Raw genomic sequence first — 27,155 nt, forward strand, 5'->3', positions numbered from 1 at the left:
TCAATTGGGCTTCTATCAATTAATTAACATCTATCTCTCTTTTAGGTTCCAAGTCTTATGTGTGATCCATTAGGTTCTTATTGCTTCTAGCCGTATGCAACGTTATTAAATTAATTTTCAAAGAATTATATTTAATCTTTGCATAACGGAATGATGTACAGAGTATGTGATTAGCAAGTCCTTAATCATTCCCCCAGAGCTATAAGAAGACAGGTTGATTCTGTCGTTAACCTTTCCGTATTAGTTACAGTATAATTCGATCCTTTATCAACTACATCCTTGAACTGAATCTTATGACTATGGGTGATGTCAAGTCACATATAGCGAGACGTTCGTTTTACTTATACAGGCCGAGTCAACTCAAAAAGATAGGTTAAGTGAAATCTGTATTTCTTACTCTTAAGCTATCACCTTGTAAGGATTTAGAGTCGAGTCTTCCACAAGCGATCCATGGATGTATCTCCTATTTATCGGGAGTGATAAATGCTCAATCCAATATATAACGACTCCGCAATTACTTCCTGTGATACCCAACGTCTACTGTTCACACCCCAGAGTCATCTCTGTTAAGGATCGTGTTACACCAGAGTCAAAGCATCACATTCCGTAATCCAGAATACCAATTAATATTCTTTTAAGTCTGAGGATTAGTTATACCTATTAATACCAATGAGATGAATAGGTGACAAGGATGAATATACCCATCCTGTTATCTCAAATCGGATCCCCAATCCTAATGAACAACGTTTCATCGGATCTATGTAACTGTCCAGATATCTGTATATATGAAGCTTGTGAGATCAGCTTTCTGTCAGACAGAAGGCATTGTTACATACAAGTCTCAACAGTGATATGTCAATCCCAAACATATCACTTGACTTGGGGTGGTTTTAAGTTTATCAGTTTACTATAAAGTTTTGTCTCACTTCATGCTTGTATGAACACTTTATAATCACTTTAAATAAACTTACGGATTTCCTTTTATTAGACTTTATTTAGTGCTTAAAAGGGATTGCCTTTATATAGTTATAAAACATATATCTCATTAAACAAATGATATAAAGAACAATTCATTTACATTAAGTTTGTATCCTAGAACAATTGTCTATAGGACACTAAACCCCAACATACTCCCACTTGGACTAAAGCCAATTGTTTCTAAAACTTATCCTAGTAGAAGTTAAATGACGATCATGTATTCTCTGGGTTAAAGGCTTTGTCAACGGATCTGCAACGTTGTCCTCTGTAGGTACTCTTTCTATTCTCACATCTCCTCTAGCCACAATCTCTCTAATGATGTGGTATTGCTTAAGGTAATGCTTGGATGCATTATGAGACCGTGGTTCCTTTGCTTGCGCAATGGCTCCATTGTTATCACAGTACAGTGTAATGGGATTGACAATGTCAGGCACCACACCTAGTTCTATAATAAACTTTCTAATCCAAACCGCTTCCTTTGCTGCTTCCGCAGCTACGATATACTCTGACTCGGTCGTAGAGAAAGATACGCTTCCCTGCTTGGAACTCTTCCAACTGACCGCGTCCCCATTCAAGATAAACAGGTATCCTGATTGGGATTTATAATCATTCTCATCTGTGAGATGACTTGCGTCTGAAAATCCTTCTATTTTCAGATCACCTTCTCCGTACACTAGGAACATATCTTTAGTTCTTCTCAAGTACTTAAGAATGTTCTTGACGGCAATCCAATGCTCGTCTCCCGGATTCCCTTGGTAATGACTCGTTACAGATACCGCGAACGCTACGTCAGGTCTAGTGCATAGCATAACATACATAATCGAACCGATTGCGCTGGCGTACAGGACTACAGCCATGCGTCGTTTATCATCATCAGTTTTAGGACATTGATGATTGTTTAACTTTACTCCATATAACATGGGTAAGTTACCTCGTTTGGATTCAAGCATGCTAAACCGATTTAACACCTTTTCAATGTATGTAGCCTGTGAAAGACCAAACAGTCTTCTCGATCTATCTCTATAGATCTTTATACCAAGTATATAAGCTGCTTCACCAAGGTCTTTCATTGAGAAGTTACCAGATAACCATACTTTCATTGACTGTAAGAGAGCAACGTCATTTCCCATAATATATCGTCCACATATAGTATGAGAAATGCTATAGAGCTCCCACTTGCTTTCTTGTAAATGCAAGCTTCTTCGCAATTTTGTTCAAAACCAAATTGTTTTATGGTTTCGTCAAAACGCTTATTCCAGCTTCTAGATGCTTGCTTGAGTCCATAAATGGATCTCTGAAGTTTGCAAACTTTATTTGCATCCTTCGATATGAAACCTTCAGGCTGCATCATATATACATCCTCAAGTAGGTTTCCGTTTAGGAAATCTGTTTTCACATCCATTTGCCAAATCTCATAATCGTAGTGAGTGGCAATTTCAAGCATGATTCTGATTGATTTGGACATAGCCACAGGAGAGAAAGTTTCGTCATAATCAATTCCTTGCTTCTGACGATATCCTTTCGCTACTAACCTAGCTTTGTAGGTGCTAACCTTTCCATCCATGTCTGTCTTCTTTTTGAAGATCCACCTGCACCCAATGGGTATTATCCCTTCGGGTGGATCAACCAAAGTCCACACTTGGTTAGTATACATGGAATCCATTTCAGAATCCATGGCCTCAAGCCATGCTTTAGAATCTGGACTAGTAAGAGCCTCTTCGTAGTTTTTTCGTCGTCTAACATGGGAACCTCATTATCATCTCCCACTAGAAAACCATATCTAACTGGGAGTTCACGAACTCTTTGTGATCTACGAATAGGTGGCACTGGAGTCTCATCTAATGGGACTCCTTCGGGTACCTCAACCTCCTCTGTTGTTTTAGTCGGTGTTTCTTCTTCTTGAACTTCGTCAAGTTCAATCATGCTTCCCTTTTGTGTTTCTTCGAGAAACTCTTTCTCTAAGAAGGTTGCGTGCTTGGATACGATTACTTTCTGATCATCTGGATGATAGAAGTAATATCCCATAGTTTCCTTAGGGTATCTAATGAAGAAACATTTATCAGATTTCGAATCTAGTTTGTCGGACGCAATGCGTTTGACAAAGGCTGAACAACCCCATATTCTCATAAATGAAAGCACGGGTTTCCTACCAACGAACAATTCATATGGTGTGGAACTAGCGGATTTAGTTGGTACTCGATTTAGGGTGAAGAGGGCAGTTTCTAAGGCATAGCCCCAGAACGTCTTTGGAAGTAAGGCCATGCTCATCATGGATCGTACCATATCTAATAGGGTACGGTTTCTCCTCTCGGACACACCATTGTGTTGTGGTGTATAGGGAGGTGTCCATTGTGAGCATATCCCACATTCAGTTAGATAATTCAGAAAATCATCTGAAAGATATTCGCCACCTCGATCAGATTGAAGCGTCTTTATTTTCTTTCCTAATTGATTTTCTACTTCATTCTTGAAGCATTTGAATTTCTCAAAAGCTTCTGACTTGTGCTTCATCAAGTAGATGTAACCATATCGGGTATGGTCATCTATGAAGCTTATGAAGAATCTGAATCCTCCTCTTGCTTGGACTGACATAGGACCGCATACATCTGAATGAATGAGTCCTAGAGTGTCTGATACACGCTCACCTTTATTGCTAAAGGGTGTCTTTATCATTTTACCTTTTAAACATGATTCGCATGTTTCCAATGATTCGGGATCGATTGGATCTATAAGCCCATCTGAATGTAGGTTTAGCATGCGTCTCTTGTTTATATGGCCTAAACGACAATGCCACAAGTAAGTTGAATTATCTAGCTTATGTCTTTTGGTATCAATTGCAAAAACAGGAATTTTGTCATCTAACACATAAATCCCATTTTGTGATATTCCTGAAAAATAAAAGATCGAATCTTTATAAAAATTGCGGCTCTTGACTTTTATTGAAATATGAAAAGCCGTCGTCAACAAGGCGGCTAATAGAAATAATATTTCTAGATATTCCTGGAATATCCTCAGGCTGCATCCGGTATCAAGTACCAAAAGATTCAGACTGTGAAATTTCAATATAAAACATACCAGATGTTGAAGTCCCAGCTTCTTCCCCTTTTGAGGAAGGCTAGGTACACCAACAGTTTCTTTTCCAATGCTCGTCTTTACCACAGAAGTGGCACTCTCCTTTGGGCTTCTTCACTTCCTTTCCCTTAGCTTTGTAGGGCACGGCTTTCTTACCTTTCTTGGGATAATTAGGATTAGGATAGCTCCCTTTCCTTTTCTTTGATCCCTCAATGACAAGAGCCGGTATGGCTTTGTCTTTCTTCATATTGGGCTCAACTGACTTGAGCATATTTGCAAGCTCTTCAAGAGAGGTTTGCAAGTCATTCATCTGATAGTTCATAATGAACTGTGAATAACTTTCTGGGAGGGATTGAAGAATTAAGTCTATACTTAATTCGTTATCCATCGCAAATCCAATACTAAAAAGTTTGGTAATGTAGCCAATCATCTTGACACAATGTGTCATGACAGATGTGCCCTCTTGCATCCTACTACGATATAGCAACTTGGATATCTCGTAGCGTTCGCACCTGGTTTGTTTCCCAAACAATTCCTTTAGGTGCATCATGATGGAATATGCATCCATTTGCTCATGTTGCCTTTGTAATTCCGGTGTCATCGATGCAAGTATGATGCATCCGGCATGATCATCATCAGCCTTATGCTTCTGGTAAGCATCAATTTCCTCAATGGGAGCATCATCAGCAGGGAGAGGGGGTATCGATGTATCAAGTACATACCCTATTTTATCGAACTTCAAAACAATTTTGAGGTTACGAAACCAGTCGGTGAAGTTTGAACCATTCAATTTGTTATTGGTAAGAATGTTTTGCAGATTGGTTTTAGTCATGATTATAAGAGTGGGTTTAATTAAACCTGAGAGTGAGAAAGAGTAAACGTATGTCATTCATTTGCTTAAAGTATATCAATCTAAAATTATAGGCCTTTTAGTTTATTTTAGATTGCTCCCACTATTTTTCCAAATTAATAGCGCTCCATATTAATTCGAAGAATTTCACAAATCCTTTAGTGAGCTAGGATCCTAACTCCTGAGATTTCACCTTGAGTTTACTCAACAAGCTAGTCTCATTCATTAGGCAGATTCATGTAATCAATCACATCTTTAATGTGATTCCTAGGTTATTGGGTTACTAACCACATTAGTAACTAATATGCTATTCATATTAATCCCAACCGTCTTGCCCATTAGTTTATGATAACATGAGTTTACTCATCCAATTATCATAATCTAATTTAAGTATTACCCCATATTCATGAAAAATGATTTTCGATAATTCAGGTGTTACCGAAAGGACCCCGAGCTTGAGTTTACTCAACAACCCAAAGGCCCTCAGCACTGCCGGCTGAATTATAATATTAGGGAGGGGCAACCGATTTTAATAACTTGTTTATTTACTTAACTTTTAATGAGGGATTTTATTTTAGGTCTCATAATCTAACTTAGTCTTGATTTGCTTTAGCATACATCAGACACATACATTCACATACATTAGCGTTATGGACATATCATCTAAATTATTCCATCGAGCCAGAGACGGAATAAAAGGGCAAACCTAAGGAAATACTAACTATTACATATTTATCTTTAGGTCCTCCGTCTTCTCCATGGCGCCTTGAAATTACATATTAATTTCTATACTACTAAAGAAAACTTCAATTGAATTGAAGGGAATCAGATGAGAGGAGAAATTACAATAGATAGTAGAAAGGCAGGACTCGCAGGCCCTATTTCAAAAATACCAAAAGACTAAAGAGGGTCCAAATATGTCCATAACTCCAAACATGCACAGACTCAATTAAATAAATTTAATTGGTTGATTACATAACTATTTTATGTAATATTTATGTTAATCACATTAACTTATCAATTAACTTTCATCCAATTTTACTTCTAATAGTTTCGTATCTTTTATATTAATCTTTAGATTAATATAACTATACAAAACTTTAATTATGCACGTCCCAATTATTTTGATTTTAATTCATTTAACATTTTGATTTACAAATTGGTAAAACAAACTTTTAAACAAATTAGGAACATACGCATAATCTGTTTTAATTAACAATTAATTAAAACTTATTTATCTTTAAAATTAATTAATCAAAATAATTTGTTAATTAATCCTAACTATAAATATTTATTCAATCCTATTGAAAACTTCTAAATTTTCATATATGAAATAACGGATTTAACGATGGCTCTGATACCACTGTTGCAAATTAGGCTAAGGTATAGCAGCGGAAATATAAATTTTTTAACCTATTTCCATTTAACCACAAGATCCGTTAACCGTTATTTCATATAAAGAAGGATAAGAAGAAATACCTTTTAGAAGTTCTATCTACCGTTGCAAACGAAGTGCCCACAACTTCAAAAGAGATAGAAACTGTCTACCAATCTGCCCCTATCCGAAACAGACCTTCCAGACCTCCGAACGACAATCCCTTCGGTGGAAACGTGGAAGAATATGTCTAGAAGCTCCTGTCCAAATATCGCGACGATCCGACGGTTCAATCTCCGGAAATCCGCGAAATCGTGAACTGACCTGATGTAGGAGTAGTAAAACGAATTTCTCCCTTTTGTTTGCTTTTCTTCTTCGAGTTCCCAAACACGAAATAAAACACAGGAAGATTAATTTAGTATCAATCGTTGAATAGCAACCAAAGTAGATTGCCTCTAACTAATCAACACAAGATCAAGGATAAAAGAAATAGATGAAAATTAATTGATCAAACGAAGCCGTAGAGAAATCTCGTCCTCGAACTAGGGGTGTCGAATTTTTTCTCTCTTGGACTAGGCGAATTTCGAAAATCACAAGTAGGGTATGGCTTGCTTGGATTTCGAAAATCTCAAGGGAAGGGGTATTTATAATCTCTTGTATCTAATCCCTAGTTAGATAGAATTAGGTTACTGAATAGGAATTCCATTCGGAATAGAATTCCTAATTATTATCTCACTATATATCTAATATATTAAGGATAATAATAATAACCTTATTGGATAATAATAGGAGTATATTAATCTAATTAAAACTCTTAACTTAATTATTTCTTAATTAATTTAATTCATATTCCTAATCTAATTAGGATTAACAAAATCAAATTAATTATTCATGTATATCACTACATGAATTTCGACCCCCTTATGTCCATGGGCCTTATTGGGCTCAATTGGGCTTCTATCAATTAATTAACATCTATCTCTCTTTTAGGTTCCAAGTCTTATGTGTGATCCATTAGGTTCTTATTGCTTCTAGCCGTATGCAACATTATTAAATTAATTTTTAAAGAATTATATTTAATCTTTGCATAATGGAATGATGTACAGAGTATGTGATTAGCAAGTCCTTAATCATTCCCCCAGAGCTATAAGAAGACAGGTTGATTCTGTCGTTAACCTTTCCGTATTAGTTACAGTATAATTCGATCCTTTATCAACTACATCCTTGAACTGAATCTTATGACTATGGGTGATGTCAAGTCACATATAGCGAGACGTTCATTTTACTTGTACAGGCCGAGTCAACTCAAAAATATAGGTTAAGTGAAATCTGTATTTCTTACTCTTAAGCTATCACCTTGCAAGGATTTATAGTCGAGTCTTCCACAAGCGATCCATGGATGTATCTCCCATTTATCGGGAGTGATAAATGCTCAATCCAATATATAACGACTCCGCAATTACTTCCTGTGATACCCAACGTCTACTGTTCACACCCCAGAGTCATCTCTGTTAAGGATCGTGTTACACCAGAGTCAAAGCATCACATTCCGTAATCCAGAATACCAATTAATATTCCTTTGAGTCTGAGGATTAGTTATACCTATTAATACCAATGAGATGAACAGGTGACAAGGATGAATCTACCCATCCTGTTATCTCAAATCGGATCCCCAATCCTAATGAACAACGTTTCATCGGATCTATGTAACTGTCCAGATATCTGTATATATGAAGCTTGTGACATCAGCTTTCTGTCGGACAGAAGACATTGTTACATACAAGTCTCAACAGTGATATGTCAATCCCAAACATATCACTTGACTTGGGGTGGTTTTAAGTTTATCAGTTTACTATAAAATTTTGTCTCACTTCATGCTTGTATGAACACTTTATAATCACTTTAAATAAACTTACGGATTTCCTTTTATTAGACTTTATTTAGTGCTTAAAAGGGATTGCCTTTATATAGTTATAAAACATATATCTCATTAAACAAATGATATAAAGAACAATTCATTTACATTAAGTTTGTATCCTAGAACAATTGTCTATAGGACACTAAACCCCAACATACTCCCACTTGGACTAAAGCCAATTGTTTCTAAAACTTATCCCAGTAGAAGTTAAATGACGATCATGTATTATCTGGGTTAAAGGCTTTGTCAACGGATCTGCAACGTTGTCCTCTGTAGGTACTCTTTCTATGCTCACATCTCCTCTAGCCACAATCTCTCTAATGATGTGGTATCGCTTAAGGTAATACTTGGATGCATTATGAGACCGTGGTTCCTTTGCTTGCGCAATGGCTCCATTGTTATCACAGTACAGTGTAATGGGATTGACAATGTCAGGCACCACACCTAGTTCTGTAATGAACTTTCTAATCCAAACCGCTTCCTTTTGCTGCTTCCGCAGCTGCGATATACTCTGACTCGGTCGTAGAGAAAGCTACGCTTCCCTGCTTGGAACTCTTCCAACTGACCGCACCCCCATTCAAGATAAACAGGTATCCTGATTGGGATTTATAATCATTCTCATCTGTGAGATGACTTGCGTCTGAAAATCCTTCTATTTTCAGATCACCTTCTCCGTACACTAGGAACATATCTTTAGTTCTTCTCAAGTACTTAAGAATGTTCTTGACGGCAATCCAATGCTCGTCTCCCGGATTCCCTTGGTAACGACTCGTTACAGATAACGCGAACGCTACGTCAAGTCTAGTGCATAGCATAGTATACATAATCGAACCGATTGCGCTGGCGTACGGGACTACAGCCATGCGTCGTTTATCATCATCGGTTTTAGGACATTGATGATTGTTTAACTTCCGATGATGGCATTGTAGGCCAGGGGGATATCGACCACCACCCATTCTGCGGTGTCCTCGATCTCCTCGACACCTTCGGCGAAGATAGTCGACAGTGCGATAACTCCCTTCACGGGAACTTCAATTTCCGACAGGCCAACCAGGGGGAAAGTTTCGGCTCGGAGGGCTGTGTGAGTATTCTTCATTGCGCGGAGTGCTGTCCAGGTGAGCAAGTTCACCGAACTTCCTGTGTCCACTAGCACTCGGTGCGTTTTAAAGCCGGCGATGTTGATGGTGACAACAAGAGCCTCCGAATGGCTGGTCCGGAGCGGTGGTTGCACCGTCAGGGTCTGTCCGATTGCCTTCCTTTTACGGGAGCTCTCCGGAGGCGCGTAGAGTGCTCCCCCTCCCTTATGACGTGTATCTCCCCGTGGTAACTTGGCCGTTTTGGCTCATTTGCTTGGCCTGCTTCCCGCTGCTTCGAGCTCTGCTCCCTCTGCCTGATCGCCTTTGGTGGAGCGCCCTGCTCCGTGATCCGCTCAATTTCCTTCTGCAGCTGATAGCAGTTCTCTGTGGAATGTCCGGAGGATTTGTGATATTTGCAGTATTCTTTCTCGGCACGGGTTTTGCTCTTGTCGGCGGATGGGCTTTGCTGCGTGAATCGGTGAGGCTGGCCTTGAGCAGTGTAATGCACTTCCTTCCCGCGGGATCGATCTCCCCTACACTCCAGGTTGGCTCGCTCGGCTCGAGCTGGAAAAGGCATCGGGGCCTCCCTGCAGGCTCGACCCTCCTCACGTGCTTCTGCGATCGGTCTATCTTTTTCCTGCTTGTGCGTGTCTCCTCTGGCTTTGTCCCTGTCTGACTCCTCGTATCCTACGGGTCAGTCACAGTCGTCATATCTGACGAAGGTTTGCGCCATGGTCATGAGCTCTTCGAAAGATCTCGGCATCTTTCGGAAACATTTCTGTTTTAGAGGCTCGCATGAGGTCCTTTTTGCCAGAGTGTCATGAGCCACCTCTAGGTTGAGGCCTTTAATCTACGAGGCCATATGGTGAAACCTAGAGAGAAAGTTGCACAGCGGTTCAGTTGTTCGCTGCTTGAGCCCGTTGAGGTCCGAGCTGATCTTCCTTACTTTTGCTGCTGCGGCAAAACGGGAGAGGAAAAGGTCCTTCAGGAGATCGAATGAGTCGATTGACTCTGGAGCAAGTCCTCGATACCACTCTTGCGCACTAGACGAGAGTGTGGTTGGAAAAACCTTGAACATGATGTCCTCGTCTTTCGAGTATAGGTTGATGGTGCTCATGAACGATGCTACATGGTCGTTCGGGTCCTCAGTCCCTGAATACTGGGATAGTCGAGGAGCTTTCTAATCCCGTGGGAACCTCGTCTCGATGATCCTTTGTACTAGCGGCATTTTGCTGGAGGTGATGATTCCTCCCATGATGCCCCCGAGGGCCCTTTTGTCAAGAAAACGCTGGATCTTCAGCTCCAACAAGTCCTCGCTACTCACGGCTGCTGTCTCCTCGCGCCGTGCACCGCCCTCTCCGGCCAAGGCGGCCCCGGCTCCTCTTCCTACAAGGACCCCGGGTCCCGCGGGCTCTCCTGGCAACGCCCCTTCTCTTTGTATTTCTGCTGCTTCTTTAAGGTATTGCCAGATTTTGGCATTCTCCTCTTGCAGGTTCTTTTGTTAGTCTATGATCTTCATCTAAGCCGCCGTATGAATAGCCTGGGTTGTTTGAAAACCTTGGATTGCACTAAGGAGTTGCGTGGTATTGTAAGTTTCTTCTTCTTCTGGGCTCACCTCCTCCATCAGCGGCCCTAGGTTTCTGGGGGAAATCGGAATGTTCGGAGTGGAACGCTCGACGTTAGTCATGAAGCTAGTTGCTCCAACTTCCGGTACTATCGTCGGGACAGAGTCAGTCGGGGTCTGCATTTTTCTTGAAGCTCCGAGGTCACTTGTAGTCCACGTTCACCGCACCAAATAATCTGGGAATGCAGAACAGTGATCTGGATCTTTGTCGGGCAGGTCTGGCTTCTTCGGGGATCGGCTCTGCGCGGGGATCGGTCCCTGCGGACACTCCGAAGATCAAGACAGTTAGTGGTTCAAGAGAGCTTAGTAATCAAATGTGAATGAGGTAGGAAATTAGTTACCCGATCCCTTCTTCTTCCTTCATTCTCGTATTTATAGCGGATTGAATTGGGCCCGTGGGCCTCCTGTTGTCCTGGCCCATTCGTTGGTTGGACATTGATGGGCCTTCATGGGCTCAAGTGATATTCCGAATCATTAACTATATCATTTTGTTAAGATTTTACATTGGTATTTGTTATTTGTGTGCAAGGTGTTAATTATTTGGAAAAATCCAAATAGGAGCTAAAATGAAGCAAAAACAAGTAAGAAATCAAGTTTTCAGTGAAAGTCGCGTACGAGATTCAGAAACCGCATCAGAGATTTTCAGCAAACAACAAGGAAGAGACTAAAAGTCTCTGTCGCGATCGAGATTGTCAATATCTCGATCGCGACACACGTTTTCATTAGACAATAAACGCGAATTCCAGCATTTCTCCTTCATTCCAAAGCCGTGGTAGAGATTCCTGAAATCTCTATAGTGACAGCAAGTGTATTCAGCATAATTTACATGTTTTAAATTCCAAACAACGCGTCTTTTCATCCGGATAGAGGCGACTCTTCACCAACAGACACGTCTCTTCAACACACCACTTGAACAATTATAAATAGATGAAGAAATTCAGAATTCATGTTGGTTCTAGTTTTTACAAGTTGTGTAAATAGTTAAAGATACAATATGTAGATTTTATAGTTTACATTAGAGTTTTGTTCGAAGACGAGTTTATACTCTGTTAGTGACTAAGACCCGCTACTATTTCAAGGATTCAGCGAGAGGAACTAGTGTAGAAGGCGCCCCAGGGTCTGACAAGCCTATGAAGTTGAGGAAATGATTGACAATCCGGAACTCAATTAGTTAAAATGCTATCCAAGTTTCTTCTTCTCTATTAACTTGTGACGTTTCATATCAAACTAATGATTTATATTTTTAATACAATTCTTTTCTTTACTGTTGTTATTTTAAGTCTGATCAGCGATATTCTTAAAGTAACTTATTTGGTGTTTTCATAAAAACCTTTTTAAACAAATCTTATATTCATGAAAACTTTGTTGACAACTTAAGCAAATTTGGATTTATATTTGGTTATTTGCGAGAACTCGATTAATCGGATATAAACAACAAATTTGATTAAGGTCTTCAGTCTTAGGCCCGACCGTGGAAAGATTGTCTGTAGTTCAAAGCCTATTAAATTGAATTAATCGATGAATTATTACATCTTAATAATCAGATCAAAGTTATAAGTTGTTTTCTTGCTTTGTGTAAATAAGCCTTAAATTCTACTTTAACTTAAACATAATTTCTATAAATTGTAATCTAAACTATTGGAAAAATTAGAATCAGAATCCATACCCTTTTAAACCATTAACGATTTCCTATAAACCTCGAGAAAACGAATATAATCAAAACAATAATTTTAAATCAAATTATCAAACGTTCTCTGTGGGATCGATATCTTTTTATTACTACAAGCGAAACCGTGCACTTGCGGAATTCACCCAACAAGAGAATATTAAGTTAGTACTAATTGCAATTAATTTAGTATTAATTGCAATTTACTGTTTTTAGAACTTTCCTTGTTATCATTTCATTTTTTGTATTAGGGTTTTATTTCGCCTATTTAAAGGCATGTTATCTTATTTACTAATACCACATTTTTCTTTTACTTTTGTATTTATTTATTTATTTATTTATAATATTAAATCCATCTTCACACAAGTGTAAAGGAGGTTGCATTAGGTGATGACATCTAATGATACTATAATGCCACAGTGAAATTAAAATTCTTAATTTACGCCTTAAAAAATATTGAATTAGATATGCATATATATGTTGATAAATAAAACATATAATATAAAATATAATACCAATGTATTAAATTAGAGAGTTTAGACATAGATGTGATATATGCTAACTCAATTTTTAACAGTATGGATTAAACAGTTGACAATGATAAACATTTGTGACCTTATTATGTATTTTTATAAATATAAAGACTAAATATCATGTTAGATAAAAATGTTGGGACTAATAAATTATTCAAAATCAATTTTTACAGTAATTAATTAAATATATACCATATCTCTTTTCTCAATCTTTATAAATTAAATTATTATAGTTTATTTAATAAAAACAAATTTGATGGTTCTTGCATAGAATATGAAATAAAAATATTTAAAACACTAAAAATAATTTGTTATATAATATAGGGAAAAGTAAAAAAAAAAAATCATGTGTGGAAGATGTTTTTTACAATAAAAAGTATGTGGTTTGCAATGTAAGGAGGATTTAAAGTTGGGAATTAAATGGTCAGTTAAAAATGGATTGTCTGTCCGTTTTTGGCATGATAACTGGGCTCGAGATCTTGGGCCTTTAAAGTTCTTATCCTTTGCTCTTCCTCTGGAAAGCCATCTTAAAGTAAAAGTGGTTGATTTTGTTCAGGAAAATGGGTTGTGGGACTGGCCTCGTTTACAGCAGCTTCTTCCAAGCAACATTCTTCTTGCTATTGCCTCTATTCCACCCCCTCCACTAATTGCGAAACAGATAGATGCTTCTGGATTGGCTCTACCAATGGACTCTTCACTGTGAAATCAGCCTACGAGATGACGGCTCCCTTTCACGGCTCTGAAGAAGATGGGATGTGGAAATGGATCTGGAAATGGCCTAGCCCCCAACGTATCAGAAGTTTCCTTTGGTTGGTCTATAAAGGAAAGTTGCTTACTAATGTGTAAAGGTGTCGACGTCGGATAGCCACTGACAGCATTTGTACCATGTGTGGACTGTTTGAAGAATCAATTGTTCACATCTTACGAGACTGCCCGTTTGCTAGGAGCGTGTGGCTTCAGCTCATGCCTTTAGAAAAGTTTGAGGCATTCATCAACTTCAGTCCGACCAGGATGTTCTCTCACTATCTCCAACCGAATCAAGCTAATAACGGTAATGCCTGGAGTCTCACCTTTGGGGTGACATGCTGGTCACTTTGGGCTAATCGCAACCACAGAATTTTCTCCAACAAGGCAAAGCATGGTAGAGAAGTTGTTAACAATATTAGAGCTCATATCTAGATCATTGCTCTCGCGAATGATCTTAATGCCACAATAGGGAAAGGACTGTAATGTCAAAGGGAGGATCGTCTGATCGGTTGGACAAAACCAAATCGGGGTTGGCATAAGATCAATACGGATGGCTCAGTCAGTGGGGGTGATTATCAGGCTAGTTCTGGAGGAATTATCAGGGACGATGAGGGTGCGTGGATAGCCGGGACAATAAGGAATATTGGGATTTGTTCTGTTGTTAAAGCAGAGCTTTGGGGTATCTTCGATGGCTTAGTGTTAGCGTGGAGTAAATGGCTTAAAAAGGTGATTCTCGAAAAAGACAGCCGATCTGTGATAACTCTCATAAAGCAATATCACGACTGCTACAACAACCTTAGTAGCATCGTGGAAGACATTAGAGCTCTTTTAGGTAGAAACTGGGAGGCAGAGATAGTACATGTCCATAGAGAGGGTAACCGTTGTGCTGATTGGCTAGCAAGCTATGCCAAGAACCATCCACTAGGTGTCTACTTCCTTGAGCACCATTCAAATATGTTGCATCAGTTGATGTCTCAAGATATACAAGGTGTCGCCTTTCCTAGGCTGTGTGTTCGGTAGTCCTTGACTACTTCCTCTTGTAACAAAAAAAGAAGAAAAGAATTGGCCTAATACATCACCAGCTCCCTGAACTTGTCTATAATAGTAGATTGGCTCCCTGAACTTTGCAAGTGTCTCACCAGCTCCCTAAACTTGCTTATTTCATATCACCAGCTCCCTAAACTTGTCCATAAAAAATTATTAGCTCCCTAAAATTTGCAAATGTCTCACCAGCTCCCTAAACTTGCTTATTTCGTAACAACTAAATACAAAAAACATAATCCTAACTCGGACTAAGGTGCAAAAATACTCCTAATATTTTGGGTCAGGAGTAATTTTACTTCTAACGTCTAAAATGGTGCAATTTTACCCCTAACATTAGTAACCAAGAGTAAATTTATAAATTTGGTGAATTTTTTTGAATTTTTTTGTCCAATTCGTACAAAACTCAGTATATTTTTTTTATATTTTTTTCACATCCCAACATATGTTTGTGATTTGTTACTGATAAAATGATGTACATGTGAAGTGTAGATGACAAGATTCATGACCGAGAAGACAGTTTGATGAATTATTTCTCAAATCAACCCAATTTATTAACGTTAGAGGTAAAATTGTTCTTGACTTCCAATGTTAGGGGTAAAATTACTCCTGACCTAAAATATTAGGGGTATTTTTGCACCTTAATCCGACTTAGTATTATGGTTTTTTATTTAGTTATTATAGATTAAGCAAGTTTAGGGAGCTGGTGAGACACTTGCAAAGTTTATGGAGCTAATCAATTTTTATGGATAAGTTTAGGGAGCTGGTAATATGAAATAAGTAAGTTTAGGGAGCTGGCGACACACTTGCAAAGTTGAAGGAGCCAATACTATTATGGACAAGTTCAGGAAGCTGGTTATGTATTAAGCCAAAATAATTTGACTCACACAATTTGTTTTTCATCAATTCAACATGTCACATCATCAAATCAATATGCCACATCATCAAAAGCTAATATTTCATCGTGTCACGTCAGTAAAATCAACAAAACGTGTCATACCCTCAAAGTCTAACACTATTAGTACAATTTCTTATTTTTACTAACTTTGTAAAACGAATGTCTTCTTCTACAAAAATAAATACCATATTCATCTACTTGCAAATCGATAAAACCATACAAAGTTTTTTTTTCTACTTTCCCCTATAATATATATTATATCATAACTATGCATAATTATATACATATAATAATAATAATTGATCCATTACCAACATTATATATATTATTGCAACTTATTCAAAGAATAAAACAATAACCCAAACATACCATTAAAAAATAATAAGAAAAATTACAATACCAAGAATTATTTTACACTACCAATCATACAATTAATTAAATGTTATTATTCGTGCAAAGCGCATGCCTTTGATTAGACTTTAAGAAGTTGAAATGAACAGTAATTAAACACTTAGTTTTGAGATTTGGTTTAAGGCGAGGAAGAGGGATTCTGAGAGATTTGTCCACCAGCAACAGATAAAGAACCATAATAAGTTTTAGCAATAATAGGCTTAGCATTTTCAACAATCTTTATGATTCCCAAGAAGATAAGACGATAAATAACCACCATTCCTAACAAGATACCAAGATCAACCCATTTAGAGTAACCAATCTCAACTTGCCAAACATTTTGCAAAACATCTTCGCCACTAACTGTAGATAATCCACCAACTTGATTATTAGGAAATGTCAATCCTTGAAACTCATTCTTGTAAAATCCTTGGTTTGCATACTTATGGAAGCAATATAATACATTGGATATCTCCAGAATGGTTTAGGAAGATCATTAGGCAATCGAAAAAATCCACCATTTAACACCATCACTCCTTGAATTCCAGCACCGGTTATTATGCCCATAAGGAAATCCGGTACTACACTTGCTACTATCATCATCAAGCTCTCAACTAGCATCATGCATGCAAATAGTATCAATAAGAAGTAGACAAAGTGATCGAAACTCTTTTGAAGTCCAACTAAGTAATATGCTATGGCTCCTGGGATTAATGATATCATTAATAGGTAAGGAATGGATGATAATGAATTCCCAATCACAAATGCACCAACACCATAATGCCCATTTAGTCTTTCTCGTTCAAATATCTGATTTTAGTCACAAAAAATAATTGTAATTAGTACTCATTAACTAGATATTATAATCATCATAGTCTTGTAATTGCATACTTATTAGTCTTGTAATTGTGTACCTATCTTTAATACTCTTTGTCGATACAAGTGAATGTCTATATGGATTATAATAAAAAGAACTTACTCTATCTTATGTTGAAATCAATAAATGAGATTATTAGAATATAAACTCTATTTTTTTCCCGATTTAAGAGGCTTAAATATTGTTTAAAATAAGCATCAAATTTAAAAGCTTTGGTTGGTAGGTAATGTTCCAAATATAATGTTTTATTATCTCTAACAATTAAGAGAACTATTAATCGTACCTTCATATCCTCGACGAAAGAAGGGAAACCACCAATTGCCATGAAAGTCAAAAATGCAGCAACAAACATAAGCATTGCTCATCTAGCCTGAAAATGGTTATAAAGTAAAGTAATAATTAAAGAAAATAATTAGTGAACTAATTATGAATCTTAATAATTATATAAAACGTACTTGAATTGAGCCATAAGATAAGCCAATGTCATAAAAGATAGTCCCCACACACAGGCACAATGCAATATAGATTGCAAGACGAAGCCAATAATAGCCTAGATCACGATACATGTTCACAAAGGATCTCTTGGTAAGAACAACACATTGGGCAATGTAGCTTGTTTGCCTTCCTTTCTTCTCCAGAATTTCTCCCTTCTTTAAAACCAATAAAAGCATGTAAATTAACTAATTATTACTTTTTTTGTTATAAAAAGTTTAGGGGTAATATGGGTATTTCCAGAATAACTTTAAGGAATTTATTCAAAATCTAGATATGAGTTTAAATATTTTCAACTTATAAGACTCTACTAACGACACGAGATTCGAACTCAAGTGAAGATGTCCCAAGAATCCCTTTCTTACAGTTGAGCTACCTTCATAACAAATTAATTAATAATTATGTTACTATAGTACATCTTCTAGTAGCTAAGTATAAATACACTTAGACTTAAAAAAAAATTTGAAGAAAAAAAAAATTTCAAGTCTAAGTGGACTTACAAAATTATATCAAAATGAAAAAAATGCATTATAAATGTTTTTTGTTATCTCTATATAGATCTTTTAGTATTAGAAATCATTAATTCTTAATTAATTATGTTTTACGTACCTTTGCACATATATAAGTCACATGTTTTTGAATGTTTTGCCAAATTTGTGATGATTGGTATGACTTGACAAGAACACCAATCGCTTCCTCTGAGTTTAATGTTGTTGAACCACCTAGCCCACCTTCAACCTCCTAGTAGTAATACAAATGTAGAAAGGAACAAACAACTATTTATTAATAGTATTATAAAGTATACATTTCGATAGGCAAAGAATATATCATATATAGCTATATAAAAATAAAACTCATTTCATTACCACACCAAAGTCCTTGTTTATAGTCCTTAGATAATGATCAGACGGATTCCTCCGATTAGGGCAAAGAAAACCATTGGAGGAAAAGAACTACAAAATAAATAAATATATAAATAAAGAATTACTGGAAATCAGAGAATATGAGAAAATATTACACAAATTCATAAATATATGTACAACATTATATTATGGAACCATTTGATCCAAAAACTTAAGCTCGTAGATAACAATAGAAAATAATATTTAGATTATCTCTCTAATATATTCATACCTTTTAAATTTCATTAATATATAGAGTTGTCAAGATTCAAATCTTTAATCTCATGTTTTAAAAGGCGTTCATGCCAAATCATTTGATTAAAAAACATGAACTAATAACTAAGATCTAAGAAATATATTTAGGGAAAAATAAAATCATATGGTTGTGTATATTTATAAGTAGATGAATATGTTTATTTTTTTTTTCAAAGGAAGCACTATGTTTTGCACTGCTAGCAAAATATGAAATTCAATCAAAGTCTTACTCATTGCTAATGGTGCATATTCACTTTGTTGATGTGACATTTTAACTTTGTTTACACGGTGTGTTTAATTACCGACTTTTGCTGGGGTGACATATTGACTTGATTATGTGTTAAATTATGCTAAAAATAACGGAATCCTATATTTTTATATCCAAAATCACATGTTTTGTTTTGTACTTGTCATTGATAATATACGTACATGTTCTGCCTTTACGACAGGACCAAAATAGATAGTTGTTCCGGAAGAAAGGAGACAAAGATTATGAAAAAGTTGAAAAACTTCCGTACTAGGTTGGTGAATGGATGCAATAACGGTCCTTCCATCTTGGTTAGCAAGCTTAACAATACGATTCATAACATGGTAAGAGGATGCACTATCCAATCCGCTTGTGGGCTCGTCAAGAAAGAGAAGTTTGGGTCGAGTCAAGATTTCAATACATATGCTAACTCTTCTCTTTTGTCCACCACTTAGCCCTTTCTTACCCCACCCACCTATTCTTGTATTAACACAATCTTGCAAACCCATTTCTTTTATTGTCATTTCAGCTCTTTCTCTCTTTTCAGATTTAGACATAGACTTTGGCAGTTGTAGCTGAGCTGAATAATACACTACTTCTCTCACCGTTAATGTTGTCATTAACGTATCATCTTGAGTCACGTAAGCCTACAAACAAGAAAAGTTCATGATGATGAAAAAACCACACATTAATTGGAGAAGTTTTACATTGGACAAAGTATATTGAACTCGGACAATGAAAACGAATATGCACACCACTTCTTTGAAAAATAATTTGGTTAGAAATGTATAATTTGTTTTATTAATTTATTTGATATTACAATTTTGTAGGACATCATCGCTATTAGAGAAACAAGTAATCTAATTAATTTTTTCCTAGTACAGTTACACGAGACATAAAAAAAAGAGAAAAAGAAACATTTTATATTGTAAAAAATGACATGTCATATATATAAATAAAATACTCCATCCATTTCAAAATAACTGTCACATTTATTTGATATTACAATTTTGTAGGACATCATCGCTATTAGAGAAACAAGTAATCTAATTAATTAATTTTTTCCTAGTACAGTTACACAAGACATAAAAAAAAAAAGAGAAAAAGAAACATTTTATATTGTAAAAAATGACATGTCATATATATAAATAAAATACTCCATCCATTTCAAAATAACTGTCACATTTGATCAAATTTTTTTATTTCATATTATTTGTCATGTTTAGTTTCCAAGATAACTTTTTCCTATTTTACCCTTATTAATGAGTTTACTATTAATTGCACTTTTTATTATTTTAAGTTTTCAATATGAAGAGTGGTTCAATTTAATGAGCGGCACAAAAAATGAGAATTATTAATAAAAAGAGATATATGGTATTTTAGTCTATGTTCCATCAATTTAATGTAAATCAATCCTTTCCTTAATATGTGCGATTTGATAAAATGTGACAATTATTTTAAAATGGAGGGAGTAAATCACTTGTTTTTAATAATTTGATTTCGTTGAGTTTAATATATATGATTGTAATTAATTAATAATAGTGGATTTTTAAGAGTTTATTGAGTAAAAAGCTTATAACGGTTGTGTAAGTGTTATTATGAAAGGTTGAGTAAGTGTTTATTGAGTAAAAAGCCAATTAATATGTGATTTGTAGGTTTTTTCGTGCTTTCCCCATCTATTTCTTTATGAATGGTAGTGCAAGTGTTATCATGTTTTCCGTTATGGAAGTATCATTTAGTCATTCATGGAAAAAAAAGATTGATTCTAGATGAAGTGTGTTTTTGACGGTTGTGGAAAAAACAGTTTCAAACACGATCTATTGTTACTCTATGATCTATGATATTGAAGATTAAAAAAAGAAAAACTATATATACTCACAGATGTTCCAAATGCAAGTGTCTCCTTACGACCATTGATAAGGATTTCGCCAGTTTGATGTGCAGTTGAACTAACTCTGCCTGCAATAAGTAATTAACTCATATTCCTCATTAATTGTATTATTTCCAATTAACTTCAGTACACACATACCAAATGGAAAGAGGGAAGCAAATATCACACCAGCTAAAGAATCAAGAAGAGTAGACTTGCCGCAGCCGGAAGGACCCATAATAGCCAAAACTTCACCAGGCTCAGCATAGCCAGTAAGTCCTCCAAGGATAGTTCGGCGCATATTTTTACCATCAGGAACTGTAACCCGCAAATCCTTCCATGTTATGAAAATACCCTTTGAATGCTTCTTATTATTATCTTCAGCTGATGTTTGGATGTCAATGTTAACAGAATCAGAGGCAGAGCTAAATGGGAACAGCTTGTCCATGTTAGTGTCATCCTCGGAGACTATGCTTTGCAGCTCAGACTCATCAAGTCTTGATGAATTTGAAGTAGGCTGGCTTAGATTCGGTGACCATCTTGGGATGTGAATCTGAGAATCCATTAATGAGCACAATAGAGAGAGAGAGAGAGAGAGAGAGAGGTATTTGGAATGATGAAGTGAAGCATGCGAGTAATTGAGGATATTTATAAAGAGAAGGAAGTCGTCGCCAGCAGAAGCTGATGGCTAATATTATATTCTCGGCGGCTCATTTCATTATTATATTCTTTAAGCTTCATTTCTAGGAAACATAACAATCATACAAGTTTATTAACATTCCTAGTACTACTATGTACTGCATAACAGAATCCAACTTCATTATCAAATTGTATTAATATGGAGGGTTCACTTGATTTGACCGGAATGATGGGATGAGTTCCTTGATTGACTAGTCAAGAGATTCTCCGGAGAGCTATTACTAAAAATTCAAGAACGAATTTCCTAATCACGAAAAGTGGTACGGTTCCAATGAAAGTGTCTCTTAGCTGGTTTATAAGCTCCAAAATCTAAACATGTGCTCGAGAGATAGCTGTCCATACATTGATAAGGGATGTATGGATTCTCGAGAAGAGATAACTAAAATGGGTTGGAATCCCGGGATGCCTCATCTATGCAGAGTTGGCAGTGATAAATAAATAATATTTATATACATGGTGCAAGCTATATATATCCAAAACAAATTATAAATAAATTTTGGTTTATTATTTTTTGTGGATTAAATATATAATGGATAAATAGATTTTAGAATAACTTGAAATACATCAATATATTTTATATCATGAGATCTTAACTCAAAACAGACAAACGATGAATAAGAAATTAATGCTTAAAGTGAACAACTAGAAATTATTTGGAAAATGATAAAAAGAAATTAAACTTTTTGATCTCAAATTAGAAAAAATGAAAAATTTAATTATAGTTTATAAGTAAATGGTCTTTGTAAGCCTTTAATCCATTACTAAGGAAAGACCCTCTCACATCACTACAAAAAAATAGACCTTTAGCGACGCAATTTTGTCACTGTAGCAACGGTTTTAACCATCTCTATAATTATTAGCGGCGGTTTTTCAAACCGTCACAAAACCGCCTGCAATATAGGCGTTGCAAATGTTGCAGCGGTTTTGTATGAGCGTCGGGGTAAGGTTTTTGTAGCAACGGAATTTTCCATCGCTAAATGTAGAAAAGGAATCACAAATATGAGCACCTTTAGCGACGTTTTTCTACTGTAGAGGCGGTTAAAACCGCCTCTAGTGTTTTTTTTTTTCAGATTTTGTTTATAATATTTGAAACTAATAATAAATACAATTGCTTAATATTATAAACATTATTTACAATTAGAAGTTAATCAATAGAAGTTAATCAAAGAATAACTAATAAAAATACAATTACTTAATATTATAAACAATAATTGAAAATTTCAAATATTTCTTCATAAAATCAAGTTGATTTTCTTACACACATGTCCAAAACAAAAGATACAATATTAACATTAACATAATCCAATAATCCAAGGAACTCTAAAAAGTTAAAATCTTGTCCTAAATTTAAAAGTTCAATCTTGCCCTAAACTTGCCAACACCGTCCAGATGCTTATTCTCCAAGCAGTTGACATGAGCTTTTCCATGAATATAGATCAAAACTGCAAACAGTGAAGCATCAACTTTAACTAATGCACCTGCAAACATCATTTACTTTATTCTCAGTAAACAGTGAATGAATCCAGAAAAAGTTGAACACAAATTATAACAGAACAAAATTATAGCAAAACTGCAATCACACAACAAAATTCATAAACAGACTGTGCTTGAGAATTAATTCTCTCATCTTAGCTCAATCAGGTTCAAGTCTAATGTCAATATCGTGCAGGCTGAAGTGGGATTAGGCAAATATATGATACCATATTAAATTTGGATCTAAAACCACTTTTAAGAAAAGAATTCCACACTTATAACACATTGCAGATGTTAGGATAATTACCTTAAAGTAGGAGTGGAATCAATCATGTACTTTCCCTTAACAGCATATTCCAAATCTAACTCATAAATTTGTTTAGGATCAATAGGAACTTCGAGCCTCCACTTTCTGAAAGCAGCCACAATTCCTTAACACCGTTAGTCAAAAGGGATTGATGAGAAAGTACAATTTTAGGAGTTTTTTTAGGAGTTCTTCTAGCCTTTGACGTGTTCATCTTCTTATGTTTACTTGGGTCCTGATATAACAGACAAGGAAATCCATAACATGGAGCTGTTAAAATGAAAGGCTTTGGATACTAGAAATCAGCCCATTTCCATCAGGCTAATTCTGTATGCAGGGTAAGGATCCTAGAATCCATACCTCAAACATGATTCTTGTCTTTCTTCGTTTTGTGATTGTCCTTCCGTCATTAGTTTCAACTTCATATTCACGATGAGTTACCTGGCATAGGGAGTTCAGAGTAAGATATGACTAAAAATAGCAAATAGTTTGCATTAAATATGAAGAAAATATAATTAGACAATGTAATTACCTTCTTGTGATGCTTAGAAATACTCATCACACTTCCTGTGTTAGCGGTATCTACTCGCTTCAGTATTTTTGACACTGGTGTTTGTGCTTGCCTTGGGAAAGGTAAATCCTATAAAAAGAAACAAAACGGTACAATTGGTAAACTGTGCAAGGGTTCCAATTATTACGGATTGAGGCAAAATTGACTTATTTATTCTGCAACCTTTTCTCTGCTCTCCATTCTTACAATAAGATTGAGAGAGGATCTTGCACAAAAACTAACCCAACTATTTTTCTGGTCAATAAACAGAGGCATATGTTATTAAGCAAAAAATTTGAAAAGCAATAAAATCCTTACCCTGAACATAAATTCTAGTCAGTTCCATGTTGCGCTGAGGGAAGTCGTATCAACAATATTTTCAAACATTGCTGTGTAGAGAAATTGATGTCTTTTGACCACCAAATACTTCTCCACCAAAAAACGTAAATAATTGTATCACATGAGTATCCATATACCAACCTGCAAAATATCACATGAAGTATCAAATCTCAGTTTATTATTTTTTTAAAAGTATCACTAGTTTGAAATTTCTAAAGCTAAACTAGTTCCCTAAAGTTTTTGAAGAACAACAGGGAGAGCATTCAATCTTATGATATTTGCCTTGTTTAAAGGAAAAGTAAAGCTAAACAACTAATTTTGGGCCATTGTAAGAGAGCAAGTTGGTAACTGAAACCTCCCCCCCTTCAACCTCAAGTAAATCAACACCATTAACCTAATAACCATAAAGAAACTCATTCTAAAGTATTATAGACAAATATCCTAGAATTTACAAGAATAAGAGTAGCTCACATACAAAAGAAAATGCAAATGTGAATATATAGATAATGAACAGAAGCAGACATTACAAAATCAATTGAGATATTTGCTTACTTCAATTAAGTGTGTGAAACCTGAATCTTAATTGGTGTTCTGGTCTTCCTTTCCTTAGACAGGTCATCACACTGCATATCAAGAAAATTACTCCATATAAGAATGCTATCAAAAATTTCAAAGCATGCCTTTTCATATAATGCTTACACAGATAAGTAAACAACATAAGATATCATAGTTGTAGTGCTCAAAATGATCATTAACTAAACAATATACTCAAATTTGAAACCCAAAAAATAATTAAAAAATCGCAACTTGTATCGGCGAGATGATACTGAATAATAAAAGAGAAAATTATCCAGCAAGGACGAACCTGAAGCTTGGTGATTCTCTTAGATTTGTAAGGAAAGAGAGGAGGCAGGGGATTCCATTGCCTACGAAGGGAGGGAGAAGACCTGCCGTCTGGAAGAGGCATGAACAACATCAAATCTAGGGTTAAGAAGAACCCTGTTTGCTTGAGAAGAGGGAAAGACGGGGATGAAGAGAGACTGAAGGCGGCAGCGGTCTGCATCTTTAAGATCCAAACACAGATATTACTTTGCTGTTTGAGAGAGAGAGAGAGAGAGATTGGAGTTGAAGGTAGCAGCGGTCTGCATCTTCAAGATCCAAACACAAATTGAAGTCCTAGAGCCTACATGAAGATAATTCAAAGACCATATCGCATCAACATCGCGGCCATTTTCACATTTTTTCTTCACTCTCCATTGATACCCAGAGAATTTCAGGAAAAGAGAGAAAAGCAGAGAAGGTTAACAAAGAAGGAGAAGATGCTACTAATTCATTTCATGATATTTGCAGTACACCATCGAAGGCTAAATAGCCGTTGTGCTAACAGAAAGCACAGACACGTGTACATCTTTCTCTTTCCTCTAACTAATTGCAAACAGACAAAAATAAGCAAAACGATACAGCCAAAACATGAAACGCAGGAAAACTAAAAGTGCAACAGAAATTCATATATCATTCCACTCTCCTTAGGGCCCTGCCTCAATGTCAAACCCAGGGAAACGTTTCTTGATATCAAAAGCAAACTCCCAAGTTGCATCTTCAGGGTTCCTCCTCTCCATTGTATCAGCAACTTAGTAGCAGCCTGATTGCCTCTCTTAACCATCTTCCTTTCGAGTATTGAATGTGGTGCAGGCAGGGAAATCTCTGTATCTGGTAAGGGAACATGTGCTACTTGCTGATCAACAACCCTTTTCCGGAGCTGTGACACATGAAAGACTGGATGAATAGAAGAATCCGCTAGTAGATTGAGCTTGTATGCTACTTGGCCAATCTTATCAATGACTTGATAGGGACCATAATACAGTGGTGAAAGTTTGTAGTTAGAACGTTGCTCTACGCTTTGTTGCTTGTAGGGCCGCAATTTGACAAACACCATATCTCCAATCTCAAAAGTCCTCTCAGTCCTGTGTTCATTAGCTTGTTGCTTCATTCTGTGTTGTGCTCTCTATAACTGTTGTTTCATGATCACAAGTGCTAGCTCCCTGTCTCTAAGCATTTGGTCTACTGACTCGATATTGGAATCTCCAGGAAAGTAGGGAATGTGTAGAGGTGGTGGAATACCATATACAATCTCAAAGGGAGTCATGTTTGTTGAAGTATGGTAGTTGGTGTTATACCACCATTCAGCCAAGGATAACCATCCTTCCCATTGTCTAGGATTAGTATGTGTCATGCATCTGAGGTAGGTCTCCAGACACCTATTCACTACCTCAGTCTGCCCATCAGTTTGAGGGTGGTAAGATGTAGATTTCAACAGCTCTACCCCTTGTAGTTTGAACAATTCAGTCAAAAAATGGCTGAGAAAAACAGGGTCCCTGTCGCTCACTATGGATGCAGGCAATCCATGTAGCTTGAATATATTATTTAGAAACAACTGAGCCACAGACTTAGCAGTATAAGGATGAGATAAGCTCAAAAAGTGAGCATACTTACTGAGTCTGTCCACTACCACCAAAATCACCTCCTTGCCATTAGACTTGGGTAAGCCTTCTATGAAATCCATACTGATTTCAGTCCAAATGCTGTTGGGAATTGGCAGCGGTTGCAGCAGTCCTGGATAGCTAACATTTTCATACTTACAGGTTTGGCAAACAACACAATTTCTAATGTAGTTTCTGATGTCCCTGTCCATGCCCTTCCAGTAGAAAAGGAACTGCAGTCTCTTAGAAGTTGCCTGAACCCCAGAATGCCCTCCTAATGCAGAGTCATGCATTAATTGTAATAGTTTGAGCTTAAGGGCCTTGTCATCCCCAATCACTAGTCTCCCTTTCCTTCTCAATAAGGAACCATTCCAAGAGTAGGGATTGTCCCCTTTTTGACTATCACTCTGCAGCCCTTTAATGATCTCTTGCACTTTGACATCTGAAACCCAACTAGCCTCAATCTCTGGTAACAGACTCCCCATAGAAGTCGAAACTG

The 27,155-nt window shown here is 36.3% G+C and overlaps 1 protein-coding gene and 1 pseudogene across 2 annotated transcripts; both read right to left on the reverse strand.

Moving 5' to 3' along the window:
• Positions 1 to 16,239: 16,239 nt before the first annotated feature.
• On the reverse strand, positions 16,240 to 21,402 carry LOC136230224 (ABC transporter G family member 1-like; annotated as a pseudogene).
• A 1,344-nt stretch (positions 21,403 to 22,746) lies between these two features.
• Positions 22,747 to 25,501, reverse strand: LOC136228832 (synaptonemal complex protein 1-like). 2 transcript variants are annotated; one of them, XM_066017314.1, is made up of 7 exons: positions 25,042 to 25,501; positions 24,729 to 24,799; positions 24,156 to 24,317; positions 23,820 to 23,927; positions 23,648 to 23,728; positions 23,291 to 23,395; positions 22,747 to 22,988 (listed from the first exon to the last, which is right to left on the reverse strand). In XM_066017314.1, exons 3-6 carry the CDS (start codon positions 24,162 to 24,164, stop codon positions 23,369 to 23,371), a joined length of 225 nt encoding a protein of 74 aa, XP_065873386.1. In that variant the 5' UTR covers positions 24,165 to 24,317; positions 24,729 to 24,799; positions 25,042 to 25,501; the 3' UTR covers positions 22,747 to 22,988; positions 23,291 to 23,368. The 2 variants fall into 2 exon arrangements, with proteins under 2 accessions (XP_065873386.1, XP_065873385.1); XM_066017313.1 differs by having other exon boundaries at positions 23,291 to 23,522.
• Between the last annotated feature and the right edge of the window lie 1,654 nt (positions 25,502 to 27,155).

Source organism: Euphorbia lathyris, chromosome 5 (genome assembly GCF_963576675.1).
Source record: "Euphorbia lathyris chromosome 5, ddEupLath1.1, whole genome shotgun sequence".
Lineage (NCBI taxonomy): Eukaryota > Viridiplantae > Streptophyta > Magnoliopsida > Malpighiales > Euphorbiaceae > Euphorbia > Euphorbia lathyris.